Below are 27284 nucleotides of genomic sequence, written 5' to 3'. Positions count from 1 at the left end.
TGGGGGGGGCAGCGCGGCCGGGGGGCCGGGGGGACCCCCGCGCTCGGTGCCGCGGTCCGGCCGGGGGCGGTGCGCGCTTTCCGGCGGCGCCAGCTCCGGGGGGGACGTGGGAGCGGCGCGGCGCGGCGGAGCCGTGCGTAACAAGTCCCGAAGTTTGGGGGTTTGTTGTTTCATTGTTTTTTTGGTTTTTGGTTTTTGGTTTTTTTCTTTACCCCTCGCGAAGTAAATTCATTTATTTTATTTTTTTCCTCCCGCTTCTCCGCCGGCCCCGCAGCGGTGCCCTTCGCGCCTGGTGTGACGGGAGGGAGGGAGGGAGCGGAGCGGCGGGGAGGGCAGCGGTCGGCGCCGGGGATGACGGCGGAGATGGGCGCAGGCGGTGCCGCGGGGCGGTGGGTGATGTCTGAGCGCCGCGATCACCGCGCGGAACTCCGCCGATCCGCAGCCGGGCGGCCCCGCCGGGTTTCGTTGTTTTTTTTTTTCCGCCCCCCTTTCCCTCCCCCCCTCCCGTTTCTATTTTCTTGCCGCTGTTTTCTCTCGCATCCAGCACCGGCGCTGCGCTCCTTCCCGCGGGGCCTCGCTCGCTGGGGGTCATTCCGCGCGGCGGTGATGGATGGGGACGTGAGGGCAGGGGGCAGCTCCGCGTCCCGCGCACGAACAAAGCTGCGCGCAGCATCGACCGTGCGGTGCTCGGAGCCGTGCACCCCCCCCCCCCCCCAACCCCCCAACCCCCGGCTCCCACGTGCGTGGCCTCGCGCCCCGGGAGCCGCCCGCCCGGCTGGGAGCCGCGCTGCTGGGGACGCGGCCGTGCCGTGCCCCTCTTACCGGCTTTGTCCGCCGCTGCGACCCCCCGGCCCTGGGCGAGCGGCCGCACGCCTCGGCAGCCCAATCCCCGGGGAGAGGCAGAAAGCGCCGCGGGCGACCCAGACCCGGGCAGCCGGGGCCGTCCCACGGCTGCCGTGCGGCACCGCGTCCCAGGGGGACGCGGCAGCGCTGCCGGGACTCCCGCCGGCCCTCCGCCACCCGATCCCCGCCACCGCCACCGCCGTGCCCTGACCTCGGAGCGGCCGTGGGGGCCGCGCCAGCGGGTGACAACAAAAGCAAAGTAACAAAGGCCCCGCCGCCGCGCGCAGAGCTGCGTCCCGGCCCCCCACGGCGGCAGAGGGGCGGCGGGGCCGTCGTGCAACGGGAGGACGGCGGTACGGCGCTGTGCGTGGGGGGCTCCGCGCCGGGCGTCGGGGCGGGCGGGGGGCGTTGTGCCCCACTGCTCGGTGAGGAGCATCGCACCGCCTCCGTGGGAAACGTTGGAGGCGTGCTAGGCGCTGAGCCGGGCCGTCCTTGGTTCGTGGCAGGGATGCGGGCAGCGTGGTGCTGCTCTAGGGGGTTCGGAGCCTGCGGAGGGGGTCGGTGGGTGCGGTGCTCCCACGTCCAGTCCCGTGACGGAGGGTGGGGGGCAGAGGAGGTGTGTGAGGCTGCGCGGGCTCGGCACCCGTGGGCAGCCCCAGGCTGCAGAGTGCTGCTCCCTGATGTCCCGGCCGTGGGGATGCTGGGTGCCTCTGTCACAGCCCTCTCCCGGGCTGTCTCTTCTCCCCTGCGTGCAGCTCAGCTCTGGGCTCCGTCCCGCACAGCCCCACGTGCTGCTCACATTGCCGTGGCCCTGTCCCTGCCAGCTGCTGTCCCACAGCAGGGCCAGACCGGACGCAGCCCCGTGTCCTGCTGGGAGCTTTGCAGTGGGGCCGTGTGGGGCTGCCCCGGCCCCATCTCCCACCGCCTCTCCTCCTCTGCTGCTCCGGTGGTGCGTTTGTTTTCCCAAACCCCGGGTGTAGGAACAACCTCTTGATTAAGTGTATTAATAGTTAAACTTTCAGCTCATAGCTTAGGCTCACCAGACCACGAAAAGCCTCCGTCCTTTACTCATGCTCTGTTGCTCAACTAAAATATTGCACTGAAAAGGTTTGTTTTTTTTTTTTTCTTTCCTTTTCCCCTGACTCAACTTTGACTCCTGGGAGCTCAGGGGCCACTCAGGGGCTCCTCATGGCCCCGGCTGGGGGGGTCCCAGCTGCCAGCCCCACAGCCTGTGGGCAATGGGTGGGGAGGTGCAATGGGGCAGCTGTGAGGCCGGGGGGGAAGAGGTCAGGTGTGGGGCCTTGGAGAGCACGGGGTGACCCATGTGGGTGGCCGAGGATGAGCTGAGATCCCATTGATGATGGGAGAGTGTCGGGCGTCTGCAGGTGGGGGTGAAGGGCACCTATGGGTCTGCCTGCATCGCTGCGCTCGTGGCAGTGATGCCCTCACCTTGCCCTGTGCCCCTTCCCTTAGGGATGCCGCAGGGCTGTGCTGTGCTGCAGCTCTGTGCTGGGGTGGTTCTGTCCCAGCTCGCCTTTCCCCGTGGCTTGGAAGCAGGTGGAGGGCACTGTGCAGCCTGGGATGGCAGTCGTCACCATGCACGGGTGGCAGCCTGTTATTAGATGAATAAAAGGATTTTTAAGGTCACTGGTTTTTCGAGAGCCAGCACAAAGGCCGTCCTGCTGCCCTGGCTGCCTGCTGCTCTGCGGGGCTGTGGCTCCCCTGGGTGCCCCGCTGGCATCTCCAGTCATGGAGGTGCTGCTGGTAGGTGCGGGGCGATGTGCCACCCCCAGGAGTTGGTGGCCTGCTGGCAGCCCCCCGTCCTGCTGCCCCAGCCAGGTGCTGCCGGCCCCTCGGGGCTGGCTGCTGGGGGAGCCTTTATGGGAGCCTTTATGGGGCACCCATGCAAGCAAAGTTGTGAGGTGGGAAAGGGATCGAGATAACAGCCCTGCTGGATCTGTGTGCTGAGTCTTGGCACTTGGTCTGTGGTCCTGCTGTAGGATTTGGGAGCGTGACTCTGTTTCCTCTTGCTCAGATGGTATCGCGTGTACCAGAGGGTCTCTCTTGGTCTGAGCTTGGGCATCCTTAGTGCTGGCGGAATGCAGAACCATCGCCTCCATGTCCTGATGCTGTGGGGAGCTGGCCCAGCTGTGGGGTTTCATGTTGGCCTCGTCCCTGCAGCTGATGGCAAAGAGGTGTAGTGCGATGCTCGTGGTGCCCCAGCTTGGAGAGGTGAGAACCATGACAGGGCTTGGGTCGCTGTCTCCATCCCTGTCTGACGGTGTGATATGGTTCTCCAGGGATCACGGCATGGGTATTCCATGGGCACCATGCTGCACAACGTCACCGTTCAGTGGTGGTGGAGGAGCTGAGCCCAGGAGGAGGCACTGTCCTGGGCAGTGTGCTGCTGCCGTGCCGCTCCGCGCTCTGCTCTCGAGGTGTCAGGGCGCCTGCGGCCGTGGGCATGGTGGGAACCATCAGACAGCTTCAGCACTGGTGTCAGCGTGGTGCTGGCTGTGTCCTGGGCATGGTGCAGCCCAGGGCAAGGCGTGGGTGCCTCGGTGCGTGGGTTGGGGCGCTCAGCCCCAGCGCCCAGTGCCGTCCTGCAGCACCGCTTGGTGTCCTGGCACTTGGCAGCTGTGCGAGGGCAGCCCTGGCTTTGCCTGGGAGCGTGGCGTGATGGATGGTTCGTTTTTGCCTTTGCAATCCTGCCTTGAGTTCTTGTCTCCACTCCAGCTCTTTGTAGAGATGTCTGGGCAATATCCATCTCCCACAGTTTTCCTTTCAAGAGTCTTAATCTGTGCCCGAGCAGCTCCGTCCATTCTGACCCCAGGTGGTCTCTTGGTGTCCAGTGCGTCCCGGGGTCACCAGTTCTCGTGTATTTCTGCTCGGCCTGCCCTCGGGCCTTTGTGCCTCATTTTCCATCAGGCTGTATGAGAAGAGCTTTCTGTAGTCCAGCCCTGAGCCCAGAGCCTGCAACTTGGGCAGCTGAGTGTTGGCAGCCTGGCTGCTGTCGGTTCACCGCCCTGGCCCCGGGCTGGCTGTCCCACAGGCTGTCCCCTGTGTTCCTGCTCTCTGGAGGGTCTGAGGAGCTCGAGAACGTTTGGTGCTGGGACAGCACGTGGAGCAGAGCTGTGGGAGCTCCCACGGTGCTGTGCTCAGGTGAAGCTTTGGGTTCGCGGTGAGGGGGAGCGATGGAGCTGTGTGCAGTTTGGCGTGGTCCCACCCCCGAGCCCTGGGCCATGGTCAGTGCCTGGCACAGTGCTGTCCCCCACACCGGCGCCGTCCCTGCTGTCCCCGTGCCGTGCCGGGCTCCACGTGTGCCGCTGCTGGGACTTTTCCCCCAGTTCCATACCCTGTGAGCGTGGCCGAGGATGGCTGGCCCCGGGAGCGCTCGCCTTGCCCTCTGCTTTACCTTCTTCATCTCACTAATCTGATGGCCGGAGGTATGCGAAGCATTTCAAATATGGCCTCGTTCACTGGCTCCGGACAGAGCACGCAGGAGGCGTTCCTTCACACTCCTCCCCAGCCCGCCGCTCCCGTTCCCCCTCCCACGAGCATCCCGCCGCGCGGGCACGGCGCAGGGCTCGGCGTGGCATGGGGCAGCCATGGGGTGGGGGCCAATAGGTGCTATGGGAAGGGCTCCCGTAGGCTCCGCGGTACCAGCGGCGGGGCCCAGCCCAGGGCACAGCGGTGTCCCTTGCTGGGGGAGGTGCGGGTGGGCACGGGGTGCAGCTGTGCAGCTCCCGCGGGGTCCGGCCCTGCGAGGCGCCCCGCTCAGCTCTGCACCTGCGCTGTCACCGACCTGTGCGGAGCTGCTCATGACATCACGGCTCACCCCGCTGCTGCCAGGAGGGGAGCAGGGGCAGGGGGCAGGGGGCACGGCTCCTGGCAGTGCGGTGGGGCCCGGCGCCGGGTGGGGGCTGCACGGGGAGGTGCTGCGCCGCGCCGCGGGAGGAGGCAGTGGGAGTCTGTCAGCGCTCCGGCTCGGCTGAAGTTGCTATTTAAAGCCGGGGCAGGAAAATCGACGCGGGAGATGAGGAGGGGGAGGTTTTGGGAACGGCCTCGCGTCCCTCTGCCCGTGGGATCCGCGGCCCCGGGGACAGCTGCGGAGCCGGCCGGGGGGGCTGGGGTGGCGGGGGGGGGGGAAGCCAACGCGAGGCGTCCGCGCTGTAATGCGTCAGGACAGCTCGCAAATTCCAGCGAGGTGCCGGCCGCGGCCGAGCGTGTGCTGCTGCACCAGCGGGAGGGCCACGCTGCCACTGCGAGTTACAGTCGCGTCGTGGGGCGCGATGGCGATGGCGGGGGGGCCCCGCTGCTGCCTGCGTGGGGAAGGGCTCTGCCAGGAGGGCGGAGAGGCCGAGCGCCGGGGCTGAGGAGGGGGTGGTGCGTGTGGGGAAACTGAGGCGCAGGGACACGCGCTGCCGCTGCCGGCATCCGGGGGGTGTCAGGATGAAGCCCGACCGACCCCAGCCCCCCGTCCCCGGCTCGGCTCCGTCCCCGCGGCTGGGCGGCACCTGGGCGGCCCCAGAGCTCCCCTCCCGCTGCCTGCAGCACTGCGCCAGCGCGGCGCGCCGTGCCAGGCTGACGCCGTTTGGCTCGGGAGAAGCTGTGTGTTCGCACATGGACGCTTCCAAAGCGAGCAGCTGGGTATGCGTGCGGAGGAGGAAGGAAGGAAGGGGAAAGCCAGCCGTCAGGGCGTTTCTATTGATGAGTTTGTTTTATCACGTAGGTGTCGAAATACTTTGCAAAGAGAGCAACCGAGCAATGTTTGGGCCTGGCCTGTAGCAGAGGCGTGATGGAGGAAGGGGCTGAGAAGGGACTGGACTGAGCTGGGCTGAGCTGCCCCCAGGGCTGGGCGCTGTGGTGGAGGTGCAGGCAGGCTGCTCCCGGGGTCGCAGTTGGCCGTCGGCCTTCCCTCGGGTCCTCCCTTCCCATGAGGCAGATCGTCATCCTTTCCTCTCGCTGTCTGAGCTCCCAGGGGTCGGGATGAGAGCTGGAGGTTTGCCTCCATCCATCGATGCGTCCAGATCCACCCAACGCTGTGTGCTTCTCTCCTCTCCACCGTCAGGTTTTGTTTCCTTAAATAAAGAGCCTTTAAAAGTGCTCATTAGCCATTTTAATGGGAAAAGCAGAGTCACCTTGAATGCGGCACAGTGGTTCAGTGGGTGCAGGTCGGTGGGTGCAGATCACTGCTCCCCCTCTGTGCCTGCACCTCTCCAGGGCGCGCAGCCTGGCCAGGATGGGCCCTTTTATTTGTGAAGGCGTGGGGGGATTAGTGGGAGGATTAGTAAATATGACCCCAGGTAAAGATTAAGACTGTAAAAAAAAAAAAAAAAGCTGTTTTTTCCCCATGCTGATGCACCGTGAAGATTAAGGATTCGCAGGCAGCAGTCAGCGGGCTGTCGGAGGGGAGGTCGTGGCAGGAGGGGTGGGGGTGGATGGGGTGGGCTGGGGGCACGTGGCCCGGGGTGCTGGGAGCCCCAGGTGTGGGTGTGCTGGGGGCTCCTGCGGGTGGAAGCATCTGGGCTGCTGTCCCTGTGCCGAACGCCTGGTAATTGCGAGCAGCCGAACGCTGGCAGTACCTGACACTCGCTGCGAGGCCGTGGCTGCGGCAGCTAATCTGAAAGGACGTGAACTCGACAGGGAAGGCTGGAAAATACTCGGAGCAGCTGAGGAGGTGGGAGCAAATCAGCCCCCCCCCCCGGCCGCAGCTCTCGCATGTGTCAGACTCTCTGTGCCCCAAGCCTCATCCCGCAGATGGGCCTGGGGCTCCCTGCAGAGCTCTAGGGATTATCTGGGACCTGGGATCTCAGCTGCGTGCTGAGCGTCCGTCAGATGAAGCTGTGTCCCACCGTGATGCAAGCATGCGTGCCTCAATGGGGGGCTGTGAGGTGCTGGGAGTCTCTGGGAGGACATCGGGTCATCTGTTCTTGGGGTGCTGGAGGGATCCTCAGGTGCAGGATGGGAAGCGGGGTTGGCTCCCAGCCATGCCCAGAGCAGCAAGAGGGCCAGGCAGTGTCCCTGGTGCATCCTCACCCTGCTTCCTTCTCCACCCATCAGGTGTTTTCATTTCTGGCTCAGGGCTGAGGGGAATCCTCTCCTGGAGCCGGGACCCATCTCCCAGGTTTGTGATGTCCTCTGGGAGGGAAGCAGAGCTCTGCACATCCTGGCAGCCTTCACGCCTCTGTATGGGCTGTGCATCGTGGCCCTGATTTGCAGAAAGCAGGAGTGTGCTCTGCAGCTGCCATAACTCCTGTCCTCCAGGAGCTGGGATCAGACCCACCATCCCACTGCTGCTGAGCCCCTCCTGTACCAGAGGAGGTGGGATGTACGTGGGATGCACACGGTGGTGTGAGCCCCCTGTTATGCGCAGGCCAAGCTCTGCAGGATGGTACTGGTCACACTGCACAGGGCTCAGAAACCCCATATGTGGGTGTGCCTTGGTGCTCCTTGAGGTGCAGAGATGCCCCTGGCAGGGGGAGTCCATGGGCTTCCAGAACCTCTGCCTCCTACCAGCGCCAGCCAAGCATGCCAGCAGCACTCTTGTTGCATTTCTGGGTACCAGCCCATGGTGCTGGCGGTGCTGCTGCTGTCAGAGTGGGGAACACTGGGTCCCCCCCTTTCTCGGGGGCCAGGCCATTCCCTGCCCAGAGCCGTTCTCCTGCCAGCTGGGAGAGGAACAGGCATTGCTGTAGTGGAAAGTTGGAGGGTGAAGCGCAGCCATTTCCCCTCTGAGAGCCACCTCCTGCACCGTGTCATTGGGCTGGCACAGGGACAGCTCGCTAACGTGAGTGGCATCAGGGACGAGCATTCCCGGCTGGGTGGCAGTGCGGGGCACGAGCTCTGTGCGAGTCACCTCTCATCCCACCGGGCACAGCTGTCCCAGGGACCCATCTGCCACCCTGCTTCTCACGGCAGCGCATGGGAGCAGAGCGGCTGAGTGCACCCTGCTGCCCCCAGGGAGTGGGAGGACAGGGGCAGGACTTCGTGGTGCCAGAGCTGCGCTGTGCCGTCCCCGCCTGCTGGGGAGCTCAAGGGGTCTGTGCCCAGCCGTGAGTCTTCACCGTGCTGTGTCCCTGCAGGATGTGGTTGGGGTGGCGTGGAGGGGCACTGGGGTGGGAGATGGTGGCACAGACCCCAGGGATGTTGTGCTCTGCCTGCGTGGAGACCTTGCTTGCGTCTGGTGTCCAGGTGGCGTCGATCTGTTGTATTTGTGACGGGTGCAGGCATCCCATGCCACAGTGCCAGCAGCCCCACATCTCCCTTTGCTGGGGATGCAGCATGGCCATGGCATGGGCAGGACTTGGGAGCACTGGGGCTCCCTGCCCTGTTCCCGGCACAGTGATGATGGGCCGTTGGGGCTTGCACGGCTCAGGGGTTACTGTCCCTGCCCAGCTGCGCCCTGCTGTGCTTGGGCTGGAGAAAAAATGCCTCCAAGGACAGTAGGAGGAAGAGGCTGCGATTTTATCAGCAAAAGATGTCACCCCTCTAAACACAGTTTGATGATTCAAGCAAATCCCAGTGACCCCCCTCACACCCGTGCTGTTTCAGGTAGGGTTGGCTCAGAGCGGCCACGGGGTGGGGAGCAACAACATCCCCCATCTTCGGCTCCCACGGGGAAGGCGTTTGCCCAGCTTGGCTCCCGGGCTCCCGGCTCTGTATCACCGCGGGGCGCGGCAGCCGTGGGGCTTCGCTTGCGCCGGAGCTGCGGGGCCGCGCGGCAGAGGTGGCGTTTGGAACGAGGGCTGCGGCTCGTAGGAAATCACGTGGCGCAGAGACCTGGGGCTTTACGGGAAGAGAGATTAGAGAGGCGAGGGGCTGCGCAGGGCTGCTGGTGCCTGGGGCCGCCGCCCGCTCGCACGCGGCCCGGCCGGGAGGCGCGGGGCACCGCGGGGAGGCGCGGGCAGGTGGGTGGCGGGCGCGCCCCCCCCAAAGCAGATGGGCTTCCGAGGCGGGCCGCCCCTTCCGCATCGATTCCCCGCGCTGGATGGTTAACGATTGCTTTCCAGGGTTAATTAAACTCTCCTCGTCGGGGCTGCTGCTGCTGCGCCGTGGGGGAGGAGCGTTCCCTACCTGCGCTGCCGCCTCCGATTGCGGCCCCGGGGAGGGACGAGTCCGGCTGCGGCCGGGATTTGCTTCCAGGCCGGCGCTCGCCCTCGATATAAATCCAGCAGCGTGGCAGTTGTGCGGGGAGGATCTCGGTGGCGGCCGGCTCTTCCCTCTGGGGCATCTGAAGTGCGGCGTTGTCAAGGTCAGCCCCAGCCGAGCGCTAAGCAGCTCGCTGCGGCCTTGGATGCTGGAGGAGAGGCTGGCGGGCGTCTTCCCGACGTCTGTCGTTGTTTTTGAGACCGGCCCGGTCCCTCCTCCCTCTCCCCTGTTCCTTTAGGTTTAGGCTGCAAACACGTCTCTATTTCCAATTATTTTTAAAGCCGTCAAATATTTGGCAGCCGGACAGTCATTGTAGAGCAGCGTGTTTTGCAGAGCGGGTCACCAGCCATGCAATTGTTCGGAGTTTCTGATTCTTGCATATATAAATATGCCCTTTCATCCGGAGCTCTCAGTCGAAACTGCCATCTTTCGCCTCATTGTCAACATCGGCGAGGTTACGCATCGTTTGCTGACTCACAGCCTCCTGCTCTAATTACTCGGCTAAACTCCCTCTGCGGCGCGGGAAGCAGTCCGAGCCCCCCTCCTTCCCTCCCTCCCCGCCCCAGCTGCCAACCCCCACCTCCTTGCTGCCTGTCCCTGCCCCAGATCTCGCCACCCCCCGGCCCATCCTTGCCTGCTGTGCTGGCACAGGGAGCTGGTGGCCGTCCCCGTGTGCCCCCGTGGCAGCGCCGCTCAGAGCACAGCTGCCCACACCGCGCTCCCCGGCTGCTGAGGACAACCTGTGCTGAGGACCCGGGGCCATGGGGGGCTGGCGGTGGCTCATAACCCCTGCTCAGGGTCGGGGTGGATGGCCGGTGAGCCTTGCTGAGAGAGGAATGGCATCGCCTGCCCCGTTGATGCGGTGCCCTCCCCCAGGTGCCGCCCCACTGAGGGATGCTGGCTGGGCGCTGCTGCGGCTTTGCCCGCAGTGCTTTACGCCGGGCGATGCGCCGGGGCCCCGGGTCAGCAGGAGCCTCCTCTCCTCCCTCCGCGGCAGCACCAACTCAGACAAGCTGTGCACTAAACCTGTTAGCTTATCCTCTTTTATCCCAGTCTGATATGATCATCCGCACTGTAAGCTTTCATCCGGGCCCAGCGTGATTTCCAGCGCTGGAGCGATTCGAACAGACACCGCAATTACTGCAGGCTTGGTCTCACCACGCTCCTCCGTGCGGCTCGGGCTGCTGTGCAGGGCCACGCAGGTGCCCATGAGCAGGGCCGCAGAAGGCGCCACAGGCTGCGGCGTTCCTTCCCAGCCTTATTTCTTCTGCAGTCCCAGCCCGAGCTCAGCGCTGTGCAGTGTGCCCTGGCACGGCCTCGCTCTTGGGGCACTCGTGCCTTCTTCCTCCCGAGGGCCCCCAGCCCTGCGTGCCCCCATCCCATGAAGCCCAGCACTCTCGTTATCTTCCCGTGTGCTCAGTGCCAATGTGGTGGTGGAAACAATGCCCTTGCAAATCCCGCTTGCTAGCAGAGGTGAAACCTAGCCTGGTAATCCAGTGGTAGCGACCGTGCGCCAAGCCAATAATGCAGCACTGCTGGCTTTGGAGGAGCAGATACCTTATTTATTTATATATATAAAAACATATAAGTGTTTGCCCAGGCTTCTGTCTGTCACAGGATGGTACGACCACGCATCTTATCTTGTAAAGCCATATTTTGGCCCTTTTTTCAAAAGAAAGTGAATTTTAAGCACAGGAGACAGTGATGGTTTCTTTGGAGCTGTTACGATCTGCCATGTACAATAAATCCGTCTTAGTTTGTGGATTATTGGCCCAATAGACCGTAACAGCTCTGTCAGCCCCTCCTGGCATGCTGTGTCCAGCTAGCTCAGTGTTGTGTTGGTTCTCCCTTTTTTTCTAACAGAAATTTCCAAAGGATTTTTCCATGCCCTGTGCATGTACAGCAGCTGATATGGAAATCGCAGGAGCTCCGCTGTGTGCCCAGGTTCTGTTGTTCATTTTTTTTTACATATATATTTCCCCTCTGAAAATACCCATGGGCACAAATCTCCGTGAGGGAGTCCAAGTCCCTAAAATCTGTTAAAGCATAAAGGCAGAGCTGTCACTGCCGGAGAGCAGCAGGATGGTGCAGAGCTGCGCTGGAGAAGGGGGTCGCTGTTTTGGGGTTGCTCTGCAAGGCTTCCCATAGAGAACCCCGACCCTGTCTGGGGTCAGCAGGGCCAGGCGAGGGGACGGGGACAGCGGGGACAAGGCAGCGCGGCTCAGGGCCGGAGCAGGATCTGTGCCCCTGGGCTTAGCGTGGGGGCAGCTGGTGGGGGAGATGTCTGCCTTTGTCCTTGGGGCTGCGTGGGGGTCAGGGCAGGGCTTGGGGTGGGCAGCACATGGCACCATTAAGGCCCGGCCCTGTGCTGGAGGAGCTGGGCAGCCAAGCAGCCCCGTGAGCCCAAGGAGAGCTCAGTGAGCCCTGCGCCTCAGGGGGCTGCACTGGGGACTTGCACTGCTCCACCAGAAACAGCCTGAGCCCACAGCCCCAAATCCCAGCACGGGGCTGCCTGCTGCACCAGGAGCGTTATCTGCCCTTCACCTGGATGTCAGATGTGTCAGAAAGGAGTGAAGGAGAAAAGAAGGCAGGATAGGTCTTTGTGAAGGCCTGGAATGGAAAAGTGCCTTCCGCCGTGCGTGCCCAGCATCCTTCACCAAGGTTCTCGCAGCAAGCCTGCGTTGGCTAAGCAGAAGACCAGGAAATTGCCTCCTGTGGGATGGAGGTGGCTGTGGGCAGCGGGAGAGGGCATGTGTGGGATCATCCCCTTCTCGTGGCTGAGGGCAGGTGTTCTGCAGGGACCCTGAGCCCACTGTGGGCACAGCAGTGTGCCATGGCAGGCTGTGGCTGTGGAAAACACGTCCAGTTGCGATCAACCACCAGGGAAGGGCGAGCAGGCGGAAGCTCTCATGGCCACACCAAGCTGCTGCTGTGGCTGTGGACCCCTGGAGCTTGGGCCCAGGGCTCCTTACCCTCTGGATATGGGTGAAAGCCCCACGGTGCTGCCTGGGCAATCCTCCCAGCTGGGCCCCTTCAGTCTGAGCAGAGCCCCAGAGCCCCTGGAAGTGCATTCTGGCCCGATTGTCCGTGCTGCTGGAGGCCCTGTGGAGCTTTTGGGTCTGTCTGCCTCGCCTGCCAGCCACTGGCTCTGCCACGCTGCTCTCCTTTGGGTGAAGAGCTGCTCAGGGCTCGGCACTTTCTCTCCAGAAGGGCACTCGCGCTCTGTAATCATCTCAAATCACAGCTCCTGTTCAGTAAGCTGTCTCGAGCTCCTTCCATCCCTCGCCATCTTTCCCTCGTGCTGACGGCGTGGGTCTGCAGCTCTCCTCCTTCTTGTCTATTCTGTACCTCCTGTGAGCAGCTCATCCCCCGCTCCCCACCCCGCTTCATGCCGTGCATCCCGCGGCTCGCCCAGCCCCATGCCTCGTGCACACAGGCACACTGTGCTGTGCCTTTGCTCCTTCCACCCTGTACACGGGTGGCCACGGCTCCATCTCTGAGGCCATCCCATCCCACTTTCCTGATGAGGCACAGTGTGGAATCCCAGTGAAAATCTATCTAACCGTAGCCCTACCTGATCACAGACAGACGCTGGGTTCCTTGGAACAGCCTCTTGCTGTCGTTCCACTATATCCAGGAACATTCTGGGAGGTGTTTTCCCAATTACTTTTCCCATCCTCTTGCCTAGGACTGCTGTTTTTCCATCCTGTCTTGGCAAGCTAGAAAGAAAGGAGAAACCCTTTGTCTTGGGTTCAGTAAGCATCAGGCACCAGGGGAGCTGGTGGACACCCCTCCAGCGGAGAGCTTGATGTGAGGCTCATTCCATGCACTCCTCAGCGATGCAAGCTGGTGGAGCTTGGTGTTCCCCCATCCCAGAGCACAGTGTGCTGGTGGTGCAGGTGTACCTCCAGTCTGTGTGCAGTCACGGTCCTGGTGCTTGCAGCGTGGGGATGGAGGGATGGATGGAAGAACGGGAGTCCTGAATGAGCCCCCCTCACCCCATTGGTGTCATGGCTGCGAGGTTTTCCCTTCTCCCACTGCTGTTCCCAGAGCCCAGCAGCAGGCAGCTGGGAGCTGGCTGCTCTCACACTGGAGGGTCTCAGTGCCATTGATTGCTGTTTGCAGTTGTGGTGAGAAAGCTTTGTGGCTCTGCTCCGCGAGGAACAAGGAGCTGGGTGCTCTACAATCTGCAGCAGGTATACAGGGAGGAGGCCCTTGGGCAACCTTACCTAGCTGTCATCTCCTTGCTGCTTCTCCTGTGATGCTCCAACTTACCCGTGGTGTCACGTGCTGTACTGCTGTGCTTTCCCTGACCCCAGGCTGACATTGTGACCGCTTTGGGGCTGGGCTGGTGGCAGTGGGGACACAGTGGGGCTTGGCTCAGGCTGGCGTCCTGAGGTGCCTGCTTAGGCTCTCCAACCTGCTTCACCCCAGCACTGGGGCACCCTGTGAGCACACAGGTGGCGTGGAAGCTCCCGAGCTCAAGCGACCGCCTGCTGCCCGACCGGGGTTTGATCTGCATTATTGTAGATTTAAAAAAATGCGATTGCTCTTTCCCAGTTCCTATGTTTCCTGAGAGCGGTCTAGTTTCTAGCTTATCTTCAGACAGCCTCAGGGGTATTCCCTGGGAGTTTGGGAGTTTAATCAGGCATTGCTGGGGCATGTGAACTCTGCGTATAGTGGCTGTTCCCATGAAGGGGAGAGCCTCTTGCAGATATTTAGGTTGGCGTGCCTGTGCTGGGGGCTGGGCCTGGCTGGGAATGCACAGCTCCTTTCCCGGGGAGGGGACAGGGAGCGCAGGGTGACAGCTGCTGGCTGGAGGTGGCTCATGAGCTGGGCGTGGGGGCTTTGGGGGCTGCCCCCTGCAGCGGGGCTCACTGTAGGAAGTCATTGGGTGCTTCTGTGCCTCAGCCAGGCAGCACTCGTCCCCTCCAGCGCTGGCTCTGCCACCTGTGTCCTCTCTTCCCAGCAACCAAGTTTGTGTCGAATCGTCCTGGCTGGGGCCTGCCGTTCCCCCTTGCCCACTGCTCTCCTCCTGCAGCTCCGTGCCCCCCCAGCCCTCACCTTGCTGCTCCTTTTGGTTCGGGTGGTTTTTAATCCCGCCGCTGAGGGCGGGCAGTCGGGAGCTGCGTGGAAATGACCGATAGGCGAGATGTTGGGCTCAGCTTTGCTGGTGAAATCGAGGGCTTTTGTTGCTGGCTGTTTAGCAGGCAGTATTTCTTTTTAGGCTGGATGTATTCCTGGCAAGAAAAATGATGGATGCTCTGTTTCGTTTCCAGTGGCAGTGTTTCAGATTCCTTGCTCCAGGGCAGAAGCTGAGCTAACTCCGATTCCGGAGCAGCTCTGGTACCTTGGCAGCTTAAAGGCCACGGGGTTGCTTGAATGACAAGTGGCACTGAGCACAGGCAGGGCTCGGGAGAGTCAGTTTTGTGCAGCGTGCCCTCGATCTCTTGCAGGAAGCGGGGCGGGAGGAGTGAGAGCCCACTGAGCGGGGAGGGAGCCTTTCATTGTCTTAGTGCTTTGCAGGCAGAACGTGTGGCGTTGGAAAGCGAGCCCGACGCACAAAGGAGAGGAGCGCTGTGCCTTCCCAGTGAGCGGGGCCGTGCTGCATGTTGCTGCCGAGGCAGCTGCGTAGGTGCCGAGAAGCACTGAGTCTTGGGGCGCAGCTCATTCCTATGTCCCAGCAGTTCCTGCGCTCCCCTGGCCCCCTAAGCCCTGCTGTGGGTCTGGCTGCAGAGCCCGGAGGCTCAGGGCAGCCCCTGTGCTGAGCTGGGGCTGTGGACCCAGAGCAGCGCTGTGCCCACCCCACCCTGGCCATCAAGCCTTCCTCTTCTTTCTCCTTCTTCTTCCTATTTTCCTTATGCAAGCGTGGCCAAGTGAAACATGGTGCTGACCAAAAATAACAACCACAAGCAGATCCAGACAATGGATAAGCCCCCAGTGAAGGCAAGGGCGACCCGAATCCTCCCAGAGGAAGACGGGATTATTCTGCGTCCTATTAGACATCTGTCAATAGCTGCCATTTGTGGACCCCGGCTGCTTCCCGACAGCGCAGCCGCCTTCCTGGTGCTACAGCAGTTCCTTCAGCAGCCCATGTGTGCTGCACAGGGCTGCCTTTGGGGTGATGGCACGTGTCACTGCTGTCAGCGCCGCAGCCCGCCCCTTGGGGGTGGTTTTGGTGTGGGCAGCTGAGATGCTCCCAGGTCCCCTCGTGTGCCAACGTCCTCATCGGCCTGCAGAGGGTGGCTGGCTGATTCACGCCCTTGCTGCTCCCATCCTTCTGTGCTGGGTCCCTGCGTTTGGGTGGTGCTGCAGCTCTGGGGAGCAGCATGCAGGGTCCTGAGCATCCCTTAGTGTGTGCTGTGCCCTCACGGGCGTGATGCGGGGCCTGCTTGGTGCTGGGGCTGCCTGGGGAGGTGGTGCTGGTGGGTATGGGGCTCTTCACCAACAAATGCTCCTGTGCTGCTGTGCCCACAACTTTGTTTTTAATTAACTTCTAGAAGCTTTGCTGCTGCTGATCAGTCTCTCTGTGACCTGCTTATCAGTTATACCCCACGTAATTTATGCTTTAATCGGCCCATCTGTTAGCCATGGTGATTCACACAGCTCAGGGCTGCAGGGGTCTCCTTGGGCAGGGGTCCCTCTGCAGTGCTCAGTGCTCCTGCTGGGTGCCGGGGCCGCATGGGGCAGCTTGGTGGGGGTCCCAGCAGCACTGCTGGCACACGGGAGGGCTGTGTGTCTGCCAAACCTCCTTTGGTTCGCTTGTGTCCCCTCCCACGTGAGGGGGCCAAGTCCCTTCCTTTGAGACATGCTGCCAGTTCTGCTGAGACACCCTGGCGGTGCACGGTGCTTGGGTAGCAGTGCCTGCTGTGGAGCTGTGCTCTTGTCCCAGGGTTCTGCAGCCATGGGCTCGGCGTCTTCTGTTTGCTGGGATGTGCCAATGCTCAGCGGGCAGCAAATGTCCCCAGTGCCCTTCCTGTGGCATCGGGCAGCCCAGCCCCTGTGTGCTGCAGCCCCAAAATGCCATCAGTCACCTCCCTTGGCAACCTGACGGGCTGTGCTGGAGGTTTCCCTCCAGGAGGGTCTGGGGGCTTTGCAGGGGAAGGTGGTTCTGCTGGGCTGGGACCACGTCTGCAGTGTGCGCCGTGTCTCCTGTCCCTGCAGGGTGGATGCTGACTGGTGTTCGCAGCACCTCACGGCATTATGTGGGACTTGGTGGGTTTATGAGCTGCTCTCCAGCACCGGCTCAGAGCCGTGCCTCCTCCTGTGGCCGCGGGTGGGGGACGGCGCTGAGGAGTGGGCGAGCATGGAAGCGCTCCCCAGCAGAGCCGTGCCATGGCGCGTGAATGTCAGATGCTGCTTGGCTGCGAGATCGGCTCTTGCAAACACAGATCTGTTCAATCCCATTTGGAGGGAGGTGGGGGAGGCGGGGGGGGCCTTCCCGAGTCTCAATCTGGTAGGTTTTAGTTACAGTCGTTTTCGGATTTGGGCAGTGAACGGCGCAGCTTTGGCACAGGGGGATGGATGAGCCGTGCGGGAAGCGCGCTGGGGGAGGTGACGCTGCCAGCCCCCGCTGTCCCCAGGCTGCAGGGCCGGCCGTGGCCACGCTCGCCTTCACTGCGTCCCCAGGCAGCAGCTGCGCGAGCAGAGGAGGGGGAGGAGTCGCCCGGAGTTGTCCACAGGGCAAATGGAGCCCTGAAACACTCGGATGGACGTTTCAAATCGCGTTATCTCCATAACCGCCCTGCTCTGGCCCTTCCAAGTGGCAGTGGAGATAAGTGGATTTTGAGGGAGCGCCTGGTCGTCTGACATTTAAGGCTCCATAATCCATAACTACCGCACCTCAAAGGCAGGACGGAGCCACGCTCCCCAGCCAGGCAGCATCGGGCAGCCCCAGGGGTCCCTGTGGCAGTGGCCACGTGCCAGGGCAGGTTGGGTCCTGGATCACGGCAGGGAGGAGACAGAGCTGCTGCTGGCATCACACGGACGGGGCTCCTGTTACCGGCATGGAGGTGCTGGTGGCATGGTTGTCTGCTTGGTGCAACAGTCAAAGGCTCCTTGGAAAGCCAGGGCGCTTCGCTCTTGGTCTGAGTGCATCTGTGCAAGGTAGGAGCCAGCAGGGAGGTGGCATTGCCTTCTGCACACAGAGCTGGACACGGGCACGGAGGCGGCGTGACCCAGCGCCCACCCCTGGCTGGGCAGAACGCGTGTGAACTGCGAGCTGCTTGTGGGAGGTACCGTGGACGGAGGGAAACTGTTTTCGAGGAGGAGGCTGGTGGAAGCCACTCCATGCGCCATGATGCGGTGCCATCTGCTTTCAGGGCTAATTCCAGATGCTGGATTTAATCTTCCATAGCTTTTTTAATTCAGGAGTTGGCTTCTTAGCGTCTCCCTGTGCCACCTTGGTAGCGGAGCGGCTGCCGCAGCCGGCCCTGTAAGGATGTTCTGGAGATGAACCTCCTCTGTGGATGTGCCCATCTGGACCTATCACGTCGCTGGCTGCATCACCTGCACCTACAGCACTGCCCAAAACCACGGCAAGCTTCTGCGTCCTCTCCTGGTGCCTTGACAAACTAAAGGGGGTGGCGGTGACTTGGTGCGCCCGTGAGTGGAGCTTCTGGCTGGATCAGTTTTTGGGAAGATGAATGGGAAGAGCAGAACTTGTGGTCTGTTGGGTTGACAGAAATGACTAGCAAACAAAGAGGTGAAGAAGACCCTTGTGGTACCCTGGTGGTACCTGTGCCTGTTACTGGGTACCATTAGAAACCCCCTGGATGGATGTCCTGCGGGGACGTTCAGCCCTGTGCCTTGACTTCTCCCCTCATCCCTTGGCTCCCTTTGGTTTCCCAGCATGCCCGCAGGTGGCAGCGCCGTGGTCTTCGTCCCTGTGCCCAGCTCTACCCTGCTGCTGGGGACGTGGTGGATCCTGTTCCTCCAGGCCAGATCAGTGACAAGGGCCCTGGTTAGGGCTGGCCACAGCTCATTGGGGTCCGCCTATCTGTCTGTCCAGCTGTCTGTCTGCATGTCCCGGCGCGTCGCTGGGAGGCGGGGGCTGTGCCGGGCGGCTGGCCGTGCCTCCATGGCGTGGGGAGGGGCGAGGGGGAGGAAGCGGGGACAAAAACCCTGCGGTGGACACAATTACAGCCACGTAGTGCCTCCTTTTTAGAGGCTGAAAAGACGCTGGTTTCCCTTCCGTCGTCCGTCTGCTCCACCTCTGCCGGCCAGACAATGGCGGGCCCCGGTGCCCACCAAGCAGCACACAATGGGGAGGGAGCCGCGCTCCCGGAATTTAAAGAGCTGAACTTTTAATTTTTGTCCCTTTGTCTCTCGAGCCTGGGAGCATCTCAGCTTCGGCTTTTCTTCTATTTTTCTCTCTTTACGTTCGTGTCTGTGCATGGCTGAACGAACAGTGGCTCTTACGGGAGCAGATTGATTTATTTGAAATTAAAGGAAAGCAGAAGTTATTTTTAAAGACAAGAGTTTTTACATCTGAAGGAGCTGATTGCTTTCCAGTAATGCTAGGCAGCAGACAGTGAAATAGCACAGGGGGCTGGAAATCGCCGTCCATCATTTCCACTAAGCTCCGCGCCTCTCTCAGATGAATGCTTCCTGCAACCTGGGGCCACAGTGCCCATGGTTTTGCTTCTGAGTTTTGGAGCTGGAGCGCTCCCGGCACGAGGCTGGGATGGAGGCAACGGGTGCCTGGTCTGCAGAGTTTGAGTTCTTTGGGGTGAAGCCCACGGAAGGCAGAAGCGGTGGCAGGGGTTGCCACTCCCAGGAGGGCAGCGCTGGTGTCGGGGCAGCTCCTGTTGTGTTCGAGGCTGCTCCGTGCAGAGCGGTCCGGGCCCCACGCGCTGTGCTGGGGGCTGGGGGCCCTCCCGCCCTTGGTGGGTCCCCTTGAGCCCTGGCAGGCCTCCAGCCTAAGCTGTGCGGCGCAGGCCTGGGTGCGCGGGCGCATCACATGCTGCTTAATGCCGCGCCGCAGCTAAGCACCTTCTGACAGGGACCCAGCTGACGCCGCTCGGCGCCTTCCCCAGGGGATGGGGGCCAGGAAGGGAGCCGGGGCAGGGGGGAGCTGGCTGTGCCTTTCCTGGGGTCAGCCGTAAAGACGGGATTAAGATAATTAATTCCTTCCCCCCCCTCCTCTGGCAATTAGAGCCGTGGGGCCAGGGCAGCGCGGCCGTGCTGTGGGCGATGCCGGGGGGGGCTCTGCCCGTTGGCACCCCGGGGCGAGGCAGCGCCAGGCGGGCGCAGATGGCGGGAGCTGGCGGTGCAGCCGCGGCACAATGGCGGGATTGTGCGGTGCAGGGCCTGGCGTGGGCAGCTGGGTGCTGTGTGGGTCGGCGGTGCTGCAGCATGGAGGAGACCCGCTTTGCGTCGTCGGGTGGGACCGAGGAGTGGGTTCCTGCTGTGGGCAGATGCAGGGGGCCGGCCGTTGCAGCCGACTGCAGGGGAAGATGTGCCCTTGGAAATAAGTGGTGGAGGTGGAGACTGCAGCACGTGTTGCACAGGGATGGCGTGAAGGCGCAGGGCTGCCAGGAGCGCGGCCAGGGGGAGGCAGGCCCGGGGGCATCGTGGCAGTGACCGTTCCAGCTGGGAGACAGCCTGCAGCCAGTGCTCTGCCTGCTGTGCCGCCCGCCTGCCGTCCTTGGTGTGAGGCTGGGGCCTGTGCTGTGTGGGGCGGGGGATGCTCCCGATGTCCTGCGGCACAGCTCGGCAGCGAGGCCGGTGGCACGTGGTGGAGGTTTAAGGACGGGAGCTAAGCAAAGAGCCCCAGAAGGTGTCTGAGCGATATCAGCGGCGGCTCAGGCTCCACCAGATTACACAGGGCGGGAGCGTGAGCTTGGCAGGCCGGTAAATCCGGGGCTGATCGGCGTGGGGCTCGCGGCTGCAGATCCCCGCCGGGCAGCCATGCCTGGCCATGTGCACGCAGAGCTGGGGGTGGGACCGTGTCGCACAGCAGTGGGCACATTGCCGCCAGCCCAGGGATGTTCGGGGGGCATTGGGCAGCGGTGCTGGGGGCGAGCCCTGCTCCGTGCAGCGCCGGCACTCTGCACTGCTGCGAGTGGGGCTGGGGACCCCCGGCCTATCATCACAGCCTGGGCACGTGGTGCCACAATCCGAGGCCTGGTAGGCTCTGCTCTGCAGGCCCTCAGCCCCGTCTCCTTTGCTCGGTGCCAGGGCCGGGCTGCGGGGCAAGCGGGGCCACCGCTGCGAGGGGCGGAAGAGGAGAAGGGCCGCAGGAAAGGCGGTCGCAGGCGGGCGTGAGATAATGCCGCTGGGCTGCTTTATCTCACATCCTCCCGTTAGATGCTTTTCCTGCCGCGCTCCCCTCCTGGCCCCGGCACCCGCAGCTTTTGTCATTGAGGTGTGACCCATCCCAGCGCCGCAGGAGCTGCCCAGGCCTGCTGCTGCCCGGCACCCCGCGGCCTCGCCGCCCTCCTCTCGCTGCCCGGCCTGGCTGTGCTGCGGCGCTGCCCACGTGGCTGCCGGCCGGGAAGGGCAGGCTGTCCTGCGCCGCAGCCCTCCCTCCCTCCCACGTGAATCGGAGAGCTGCGGGCTGGAACCCGAGTCCTGCATCGATCCGCGCTGCATCTTAAATCCCACAGCAGCTGAAGCAAGCGGTTTTAGTGCGAGGGTGGGGGTGTTTTTCTCCGCAGGCGAGCTGTCTCCTGCGTCGGGGTGAGATGGGCTGTCTTCCTGTTCCAGTAATGTGATGTTTGGCACAGGCACCTCGCCCCCGTCTGCATCCAACGGCTCTGCTGCTGTGCTCGTCCGTAGGCAGCGCCCTGGGCTGTGGCACAGTGCGGGCACCGCCAGGCTGTGCCGAGGGTTGTGGGGTCCCACCGAGCTCTGTGTGCCTGGGGCTGCTGCAGGGTGGCTGCAGGAACGCTGCCTACCCGCGCCCGGCCCTCCCCAGGTTGGTGGGACCGGCGAGGGGCCCCTCCAGCACTGCCCTCCCCCAGCCACTGTTGGGGTGGGGACGCGGGTTCCTGCTCCGCTAAGCCCTGGAGCTTTTCTCTAAAGCCTGATTACTCTGGCAGTGCCTGTGCGTGCGTGCATGCGTGCGTGCTCGGGAGGGGAGGAGGAGGAATTTCACAACAAGTGTTGGCGGCCACGCCGGGGCCCAGCTGCCCCTCACCCCCCGGGCTGCGGCACTGCGGGGATCTGTGCCGAGGGAGCTCTCTCGTCACCTCCCTGCAGTGATGTGTGGGCAGGGGATGTGGGGCACGGCACCGCTGGGTGGGCAGGAGGTGCACGCTGCAGCTCGCCTCCCTTCCCCTTCCTGGTGCCGGTGTGAGCGCTGCCCTGGGGACGAGGGCCCGGGGGGATGGTGAGCAGAGCCACGGGCAGCGTGCCACACACCAGCTCCGTCCTGCATCAGGCACCGGCCCTGCAGGGCTGCGTGTTGCTGGAGCAGAGCAGGATGGGAGCCCTGTGACTGCTGTGGGGCTCTGGGCCCCGGGGAGGAGAGGCAACGCTGGGAGCCCTTCAGCAGTGCGGTGACATTGCTGCCGGCCCTTTGTGCCCCCCGATCTCTGTCTGGATGGCGACCCTTTTAGAGAGCAGCGGAACGGATCTCCACCGAAGTCCGTTCCCTGGAGTTTCTTTGTTCGTGGCGCTGAGAGTTTCATTGCAGGGGGAGGAAGAGCTGCTTTGAAAAGCTCGTTTGCTCTTGCCAGGACTAACTCTCTTTTATTTTCTACTTCCAGAGCCGTATGTTTTGTATCAGAGCCGCGGAGTATGTCTCTGCACTGAAGCTGTGCTGAAGACCTTTGCGGCCGAGCCTGGAGGACCCGCCCCGTTCATGAGCGCTCCCGTGTGAGCTTTGTCCGGTGGCCGCTGTGTCGGTGCTGCCAGAAGGGCTTCGGGGGGCTTCCGCTCGGGCTTTGGGGTGCTTTTCTTTGGTTTGGTTTTGTTGTTCCGCTCCGTGCACCATGTCGAATTCGGGCTCCCATCAAGACACTGGGAACAAGCCAGAGACGGAAAAAAATAACCAAGATGACTCTCATCCCCCCGTCAGCTCCGAAAGGAGGAACAAAAGTGGAATAATAAGTGAACCTTTGAACAAAAGTCTTAAGAAGTCCCGTCCGCTCTCCCACTATTCCACCTTTGGTAGCAGCAGCTCGGTAAGCGAACATTCAGAGAAAGGCAACCCCTTAACTAATGGCAACGAAGCAACTGTGGATAAAAGTAATTCTACCTCAAAGCACAAAAACATCTCTAGTATGCTGAGCAAATTAGACAGGGTGGCAGAAATCTCCTCAGAAGGACAGAATGCCCTACAACAGTTTGCTCAGTCGACAGAAATGCTCAAAAGAGTGGTACAAGAGCATATTCCTCTAGCAAGCGACCATGGGACTGGTATCTCTGATATGGAGGCAGTCTCAGCTGCAGAGACAATGAACAGCCCCTCTGATTTTCCTTACCTGGGGGCTTTTCCCATCAACCCAGGCCTTTTCATTATGACCCCTGCTGGCGTGTTTCTGGCAGAGAGCGCGCTCCATATGGCTGGCTTGGCAGAGTATCCAATGCAGAATGAATTGGCATCTGCCATCAATTCGGGGAAAAAGAAACGGAAAAGATGTGGCATGTGCCCGCCCTGCCGAAGACGGATAAACTGCGAGCAGTGCAGCAGTTGTAGGAATCGCAAAACTGGCCACCAGATTTGCAAATTCCGAAAATGTGAAGAACTCAAAAAGAAGCCTTCTGCAGCACTGGAGGTAACCGGCCCCTGTCAGGCACCCTAACCCTTCCTCGGGCAGCTCTCCTGGGTTCGGATCTTGCCCTAGATAATAAAACACCTGGTACTTCCTACTTTTTTTCTTTTCCATTATCAGTTCTCACCACAAATTGCGTACACTGCCCAGCGCCCCTGTCCCTGTCCCTGTGCTGGTTGAGGGCTGGGGATGCCCAGTGACGGGGGCCTTTTGTCAGCGTCAGAGCAGCGCTGTGGTGCAGTGGCGCGGCTCCCACGCCAGGCAGCAGCTCCTGGCCCGGTGACGGGCCAGAGGGTGGCAGGGGCGGCTGTAGGACAGACCTGCAGGCGGTAGGGGTGTGAAGCCGTGTTTGTGGGCCTGGGGCCCGGTCCTTTAGTTCACAGCTTCGTTGCACGTGGTAGCAGGGAGCCCCGTGTTAGGCTGCAGAGCAGATTTGGCGCGCGGCGCTGTGGCTGCGCTGGGGCAGCGCTGTTTCGAGCATCCCAGGGGGTTCACTGAGGTGCCTCCTGGCGTGCGTGTGTTCTGGATGGCTGTTGCGGTGGGGGATGCAGCCCTGCTCTGGGCGTTGTGCTGAGCGTGATTCCCTGCACGTGCTGCACCCACACTCTGCAGGGCGATGCTTTGCGGCCGCAGGGACTGTGCCATCACAGCACTGCTGGCCCTGGAGCTGCTGATGACCCACCCAGCGGGCTGGGGGCTGCCTTGCTGTGAGCCAGGGCAGGCACATTGCTGGCGTGGGGACTGCAGGAACGGCGGGTGGGCTGGGTCATGGGATGGGCTGGAATTTGCCCTGAGCCATGCATGGCCGGCAGGCACATGGTCCTCTAGTGAGTTCACTGTGAGTGAGGGCTTGGAGTGCTGGGCTGTGCTGTGTTGAGGCCCCTCTGCAGATCCTCCATCATACTGTGTGATCTTTGTGGTGGTCCATCCAACCATCTGCTGTGCTTCCCTGTCCTCCTGCTGCTGCTGGTGGAGGGCAGAAGTCACCCTGACATCGGCTGGATCATGTGTCCTGACACGAGGGCACGGCCTGTGCTCTGCTCTTCCCAAAGAGATAACCCACTGTTTCCTTAACCACGTCCCACGTTTTCAATTAGCATAAGCTCTGAATGAATCGTGAAGGGGAAAAAAAAAATCTATTTGGGCGGTGGGGATGAGGAGAGGGGGACTGTGTCTTTCAAAAACCGCTGTATTGCTAAATTATATTCTTGTTCTAATTTGCTGAGTCAGTGATCTGGAAAAAGGGAGAAAGGAAAAAAAAGTTCATCTCTTCAGAAGAGTCCTAAAGCGGGTCAATAGAATCAGAGCTCACATCAGCCAGAGGAGCTGCTCCCTTCTCCCGGCGTGGTGCTGGTTTGGGGACAATAAATAGTACAGGGAGCCCATGAAACATTCACTCCCCTGGTTTGTTTTCCCATTCTACATCTGGCTGAGATTGGAGCTGCTCAGATGCGGCTTTTAGTCTGCTAGCACTGGGGCCCAGAGAGGATGGTCCTATCCTTCCTGAGCGCAGGGCCGCTGAGGCTGAGGAGGGTGGGTGATGCTGGGCTGTCTGATTTTTGGAGCAGGTGCTCCTGCAGCAGCCATGGTCAAGATGTCAGCCTGTGCCAGGCCTTTTCCTTGGGAGGGATGAATGAGATTGCAGCCCTGTGCAGCTGGGATGGCAGCACTGGGACCCAGCACCACCTGTGTCGTTAAGTCTCAGCCCACATCACCCGTCTTGGCTTGATGGAGCCACCGTCCCCTGCCTGCCCCACAGCCCTGTGGAGCTGGAGGTGGGCAGCGCCGTGGGCCGCGGTTCCCAGCAGGCTGCTGGCACACAGCGGTTGTGGTGTTGGGCTGGGAAATTCATAGGGCTTTAGTGAGGCGTCATCCCGCTGCAGGGGCTGTGCCAGAGCTGAGTGGCAGAGGAGCAGCCCGCAGTGACCCTGCCGGGCCGTTCCGTCTGCCAGCCACTCTTGTGGGCAGCAGCGTCCTCAGAGAGCCCGGACGGGGGCTGCAGCTGTGATTAAACATTGATCTAAAATCAAGCAGTAAAAAAAATAGAATTAAACCTTTATGGCAGCATAAAAATCAGGCTAAGTCCCTATCCCGCCGTTAAGCTTTATCTGCACATCTAAAGAGCCTGCATAACCAGTCGCTGCTGGTGTCCTGGTGGAGCGGCTGCTGGACGAGGCGGTAGGGCTGGCCAGGCGGGTCGAGGTCTTGCAGTGGCGGCAGCACAACCCTGCACCCACCGGGCTCCTCTGGGCCCAGCCAGCCCCTGGCAGCGCTGTGGCCCTGGACCAGTAGCCATGGGCTCTTCTGATGAGCTGTAGGCACATGGAGGCCACAGACAGTGGGGATCTTATTCAGCAGAGCTGTCCTCCATCTGGCAGAGCCTTGGTGAGGTGACTGGTGCTCCTGCTAACGCTGGTGTGATGGTTGTTGTCACATCGCAGGGATGAGGGAAGCTCTGCCCTTGGGTATCTGCACTAGAGCTGTTTGTCCGTCTCCCCTTGGTAATGGAGAGCTGTCTCAGACACCTCCCAGGGCAGTTAGAAGGAGGGGTATCCGAAGAGCTGGACCTTGCCTGTCTGCATGCCCCGTGGCTCAGAGGCACTTGTGTTCCTCACACGCTTGGTTACAGCTTGCAGGGACAGCAGCTTGTCCCATGGAGCAGGGCTGGGCTCAGCACCGTAGCAGCGCAGGGTGCCATGGCCCTGTGATGGTGCCGTGCTCCCCATCGTGACACCACTGCGATGCTAGGGACCTGAGGGGCTCAGCACCCGTCTGCCTCTGGTGCAGCAGCGTGGGCTCGGGGAGCTCCCGGGTGGTGTCGGAGAACCTGCTGGTTCCTCACTGCTCGCTCCTCGTGGCCAGGCAGGGTTTGGCTGGGCTGGGACAGGGGACGTCTCCGCCAAGCCTTAGGACAGTGCCGGGGCTGCCGCCACTGCTATCCCGTGCTCGTTTGGGTGTGGAGAAACGAAAGGAGGGGGCTTTGGTGGGCCCTCCTCAGCCACCTTTGCCCCACAGGGCTCCCCCCCCTTCCCTGGAGGTGGCTGCAGGTGGCACTGCTTGGGGCTGCCCACATCGGCGGCTCTCATCCCTGCCCACGTCCGGCGCGATGGAGGCAGGCGGTGCTGGGGCTGCTCTGTGGGATGGTGGGCAATCCCCTGGGACGGGTCGGCGTCCCCAGCAGCTCCTGAGCCCGGTCGCTGAGGCCAGGACTGTCCGTGCCCGCCCGGCCATGGCGCTCAGCACGGCTGAGGGGAGGCGGGGGGTCGTGCGGCTGCGCCTGCGTGGCACGGGGAGCCATTCGGGAGGGCTTTCCTGCAGCGGGAGCCCCGGGCGGCGGGCGATGGCTGCGTGGAGGCCCCACTGCGGCCGCTCGGCCGGGAGCCCCACGCTGAGCCTTGGGGGGCTGAGCTGTGGGGCTGGGCAGGGCTGGGTGCCCGTCCCCTGCCCCGGCGGCCCCACGTCCCAGGGATGGCAGCCGCCCGCCTAACGCCTTGTCCCTCTGTCCTGCCCCTCCCTTCTCTCTTCCTTTCCAGAAGGTGATGCTTCCTACAGGAGCTGCGTTCAGATGGTTTCAGTAGGAACGGGAATCCCAAAGCTCTGTCATCCAAGTGCAATGTCACTGCTTGCTTGTGTTGTCTCAGGCAAGGGATTTTGGCTGAAATGAATGGATGCACCTGTGTCTCTTTAGAACCAAAAATATTTTCTCGCAAATTTCATTCCTGTTTTTATAATTTTTTTTTTTTTTTGCGTTTGTTTAACATCTTCGAGTCCTAGTCAGACATTTAACTGCTTTTCAAATAAAATAATTAAAAGAAAAAAACAATGGATCTGTAAAGTACCAAGACTTAATAGACAGAGTATGGACAATCAGTTTCTTTCTGTGTTTTGGTGTTGATGTTGTTTATGTGTGAAAGATGCAGTACTTGTGTAGGGAATGTAAATTTACAGTAACCTTTTAAAATCTAGTTACTAATAAGCACTACTGTAATTTAGCACAGTTGTTTAATTGCACCCTCATTTATACTTTTTATTTGATTCTTTCCCGTCATACAATAGAGTGGATAGTTTCTAGAATGCCTCGACTTCATGTTTATAAATGAGACTATGTTTAAAGCGATGTAGTACCCCTCTCCTCGCCATTCACCTGCGCACGTTTAACCAGCAAGAGGTTTGGAATGAAGGATGGAAGGCAACAATTGCTGCAAAAGTGGCGGCCGTCGAAAACAAAAAAAGGAGAATTTTAAAAAGGAAAAAAAAAGAAAAAAAAAAAAGGAAAAAAATCGTCATTGTTAGTTTATTAATATAGGACAAGAAATACCGCGTGCGGAAAAACTCCTCATCGCAGTGGTTTACTCCTAGAAGCAATTTTTGTAAACTCACCGAAGTTAAAATCAAAATAAAAACAATATTGCAGGAGCTGTGCTGAAGCAGTTACGAAAAGTGATATTTCTCTTCTGTTCAAATCCCCGTCTCCAGCTCTCTACATCATTAAATTGAAATGCTGTTTGTAATGTTTTAGCGATCCAGGCTGTTTTTGTGAATAAAATGAATGCATGTTTTGTGTCATTA

The 27284-nt window shown here is 61.3% G+C and overlaps 1 protein-coding gene across 2 annotated transcripts; it reads left to right on the top strand.

Annotated features, from left to right (window-relative positions):
- Window positions 1–142: 142 nt before the first annotated feature.
- On the top strand, window positions 143–27284 carry CXXC5 (CXXC finger protein 5). Of its 2 annotated transcripts, XM_042812978.1 has the most exons (3): window positions 143–160; window positions 21708–22718; window positions 26252–27284. In XM_042812978.1, the coding sequence occupies exons 2-3, from the start codon at window positions 21933–21935 to the stop codon at window positions 26291–26293; spliced, it is 828 nt and encodes a 275-aa protein (XP_042668912.1). In that variant the 5' UTR covers window positions 143–160; window positions 21708–21932; the 3' UTR covers window positions 26294–27284. The 2 variants fall into 2 exon arrangements, with proteins under 2 accessions (XP_042668912.1, XP_042668911.1); XM_042812977.1 differs by lacking the exon at window positions 143–160 and having other exon boundaries at window positions 26249–27284.

The sequence above is a fragment of the Centrocercus urophasianus genome, unplaced genomic scaffold, assembly GCF_019232065.1.
Source record: "Centrocercus urophasianus isolate 14NV4802_14NV808 unplaced genomic scaffold, USGS_Curo_1.0 seq_1322, whole genome shotgun sequence".
Classification (NCBI taxonomy): domain Eukaryota; kingdom Metazoa; phylum Chordata; class Aves; order Galliformes; family Phasianidae; genus Centrocercus; species Centrocercus urophasianus.
Note: the sequence above shows the minus strand (reverse complement) of the source record. Positions and strands in the feature narration are given on the sequence as shown.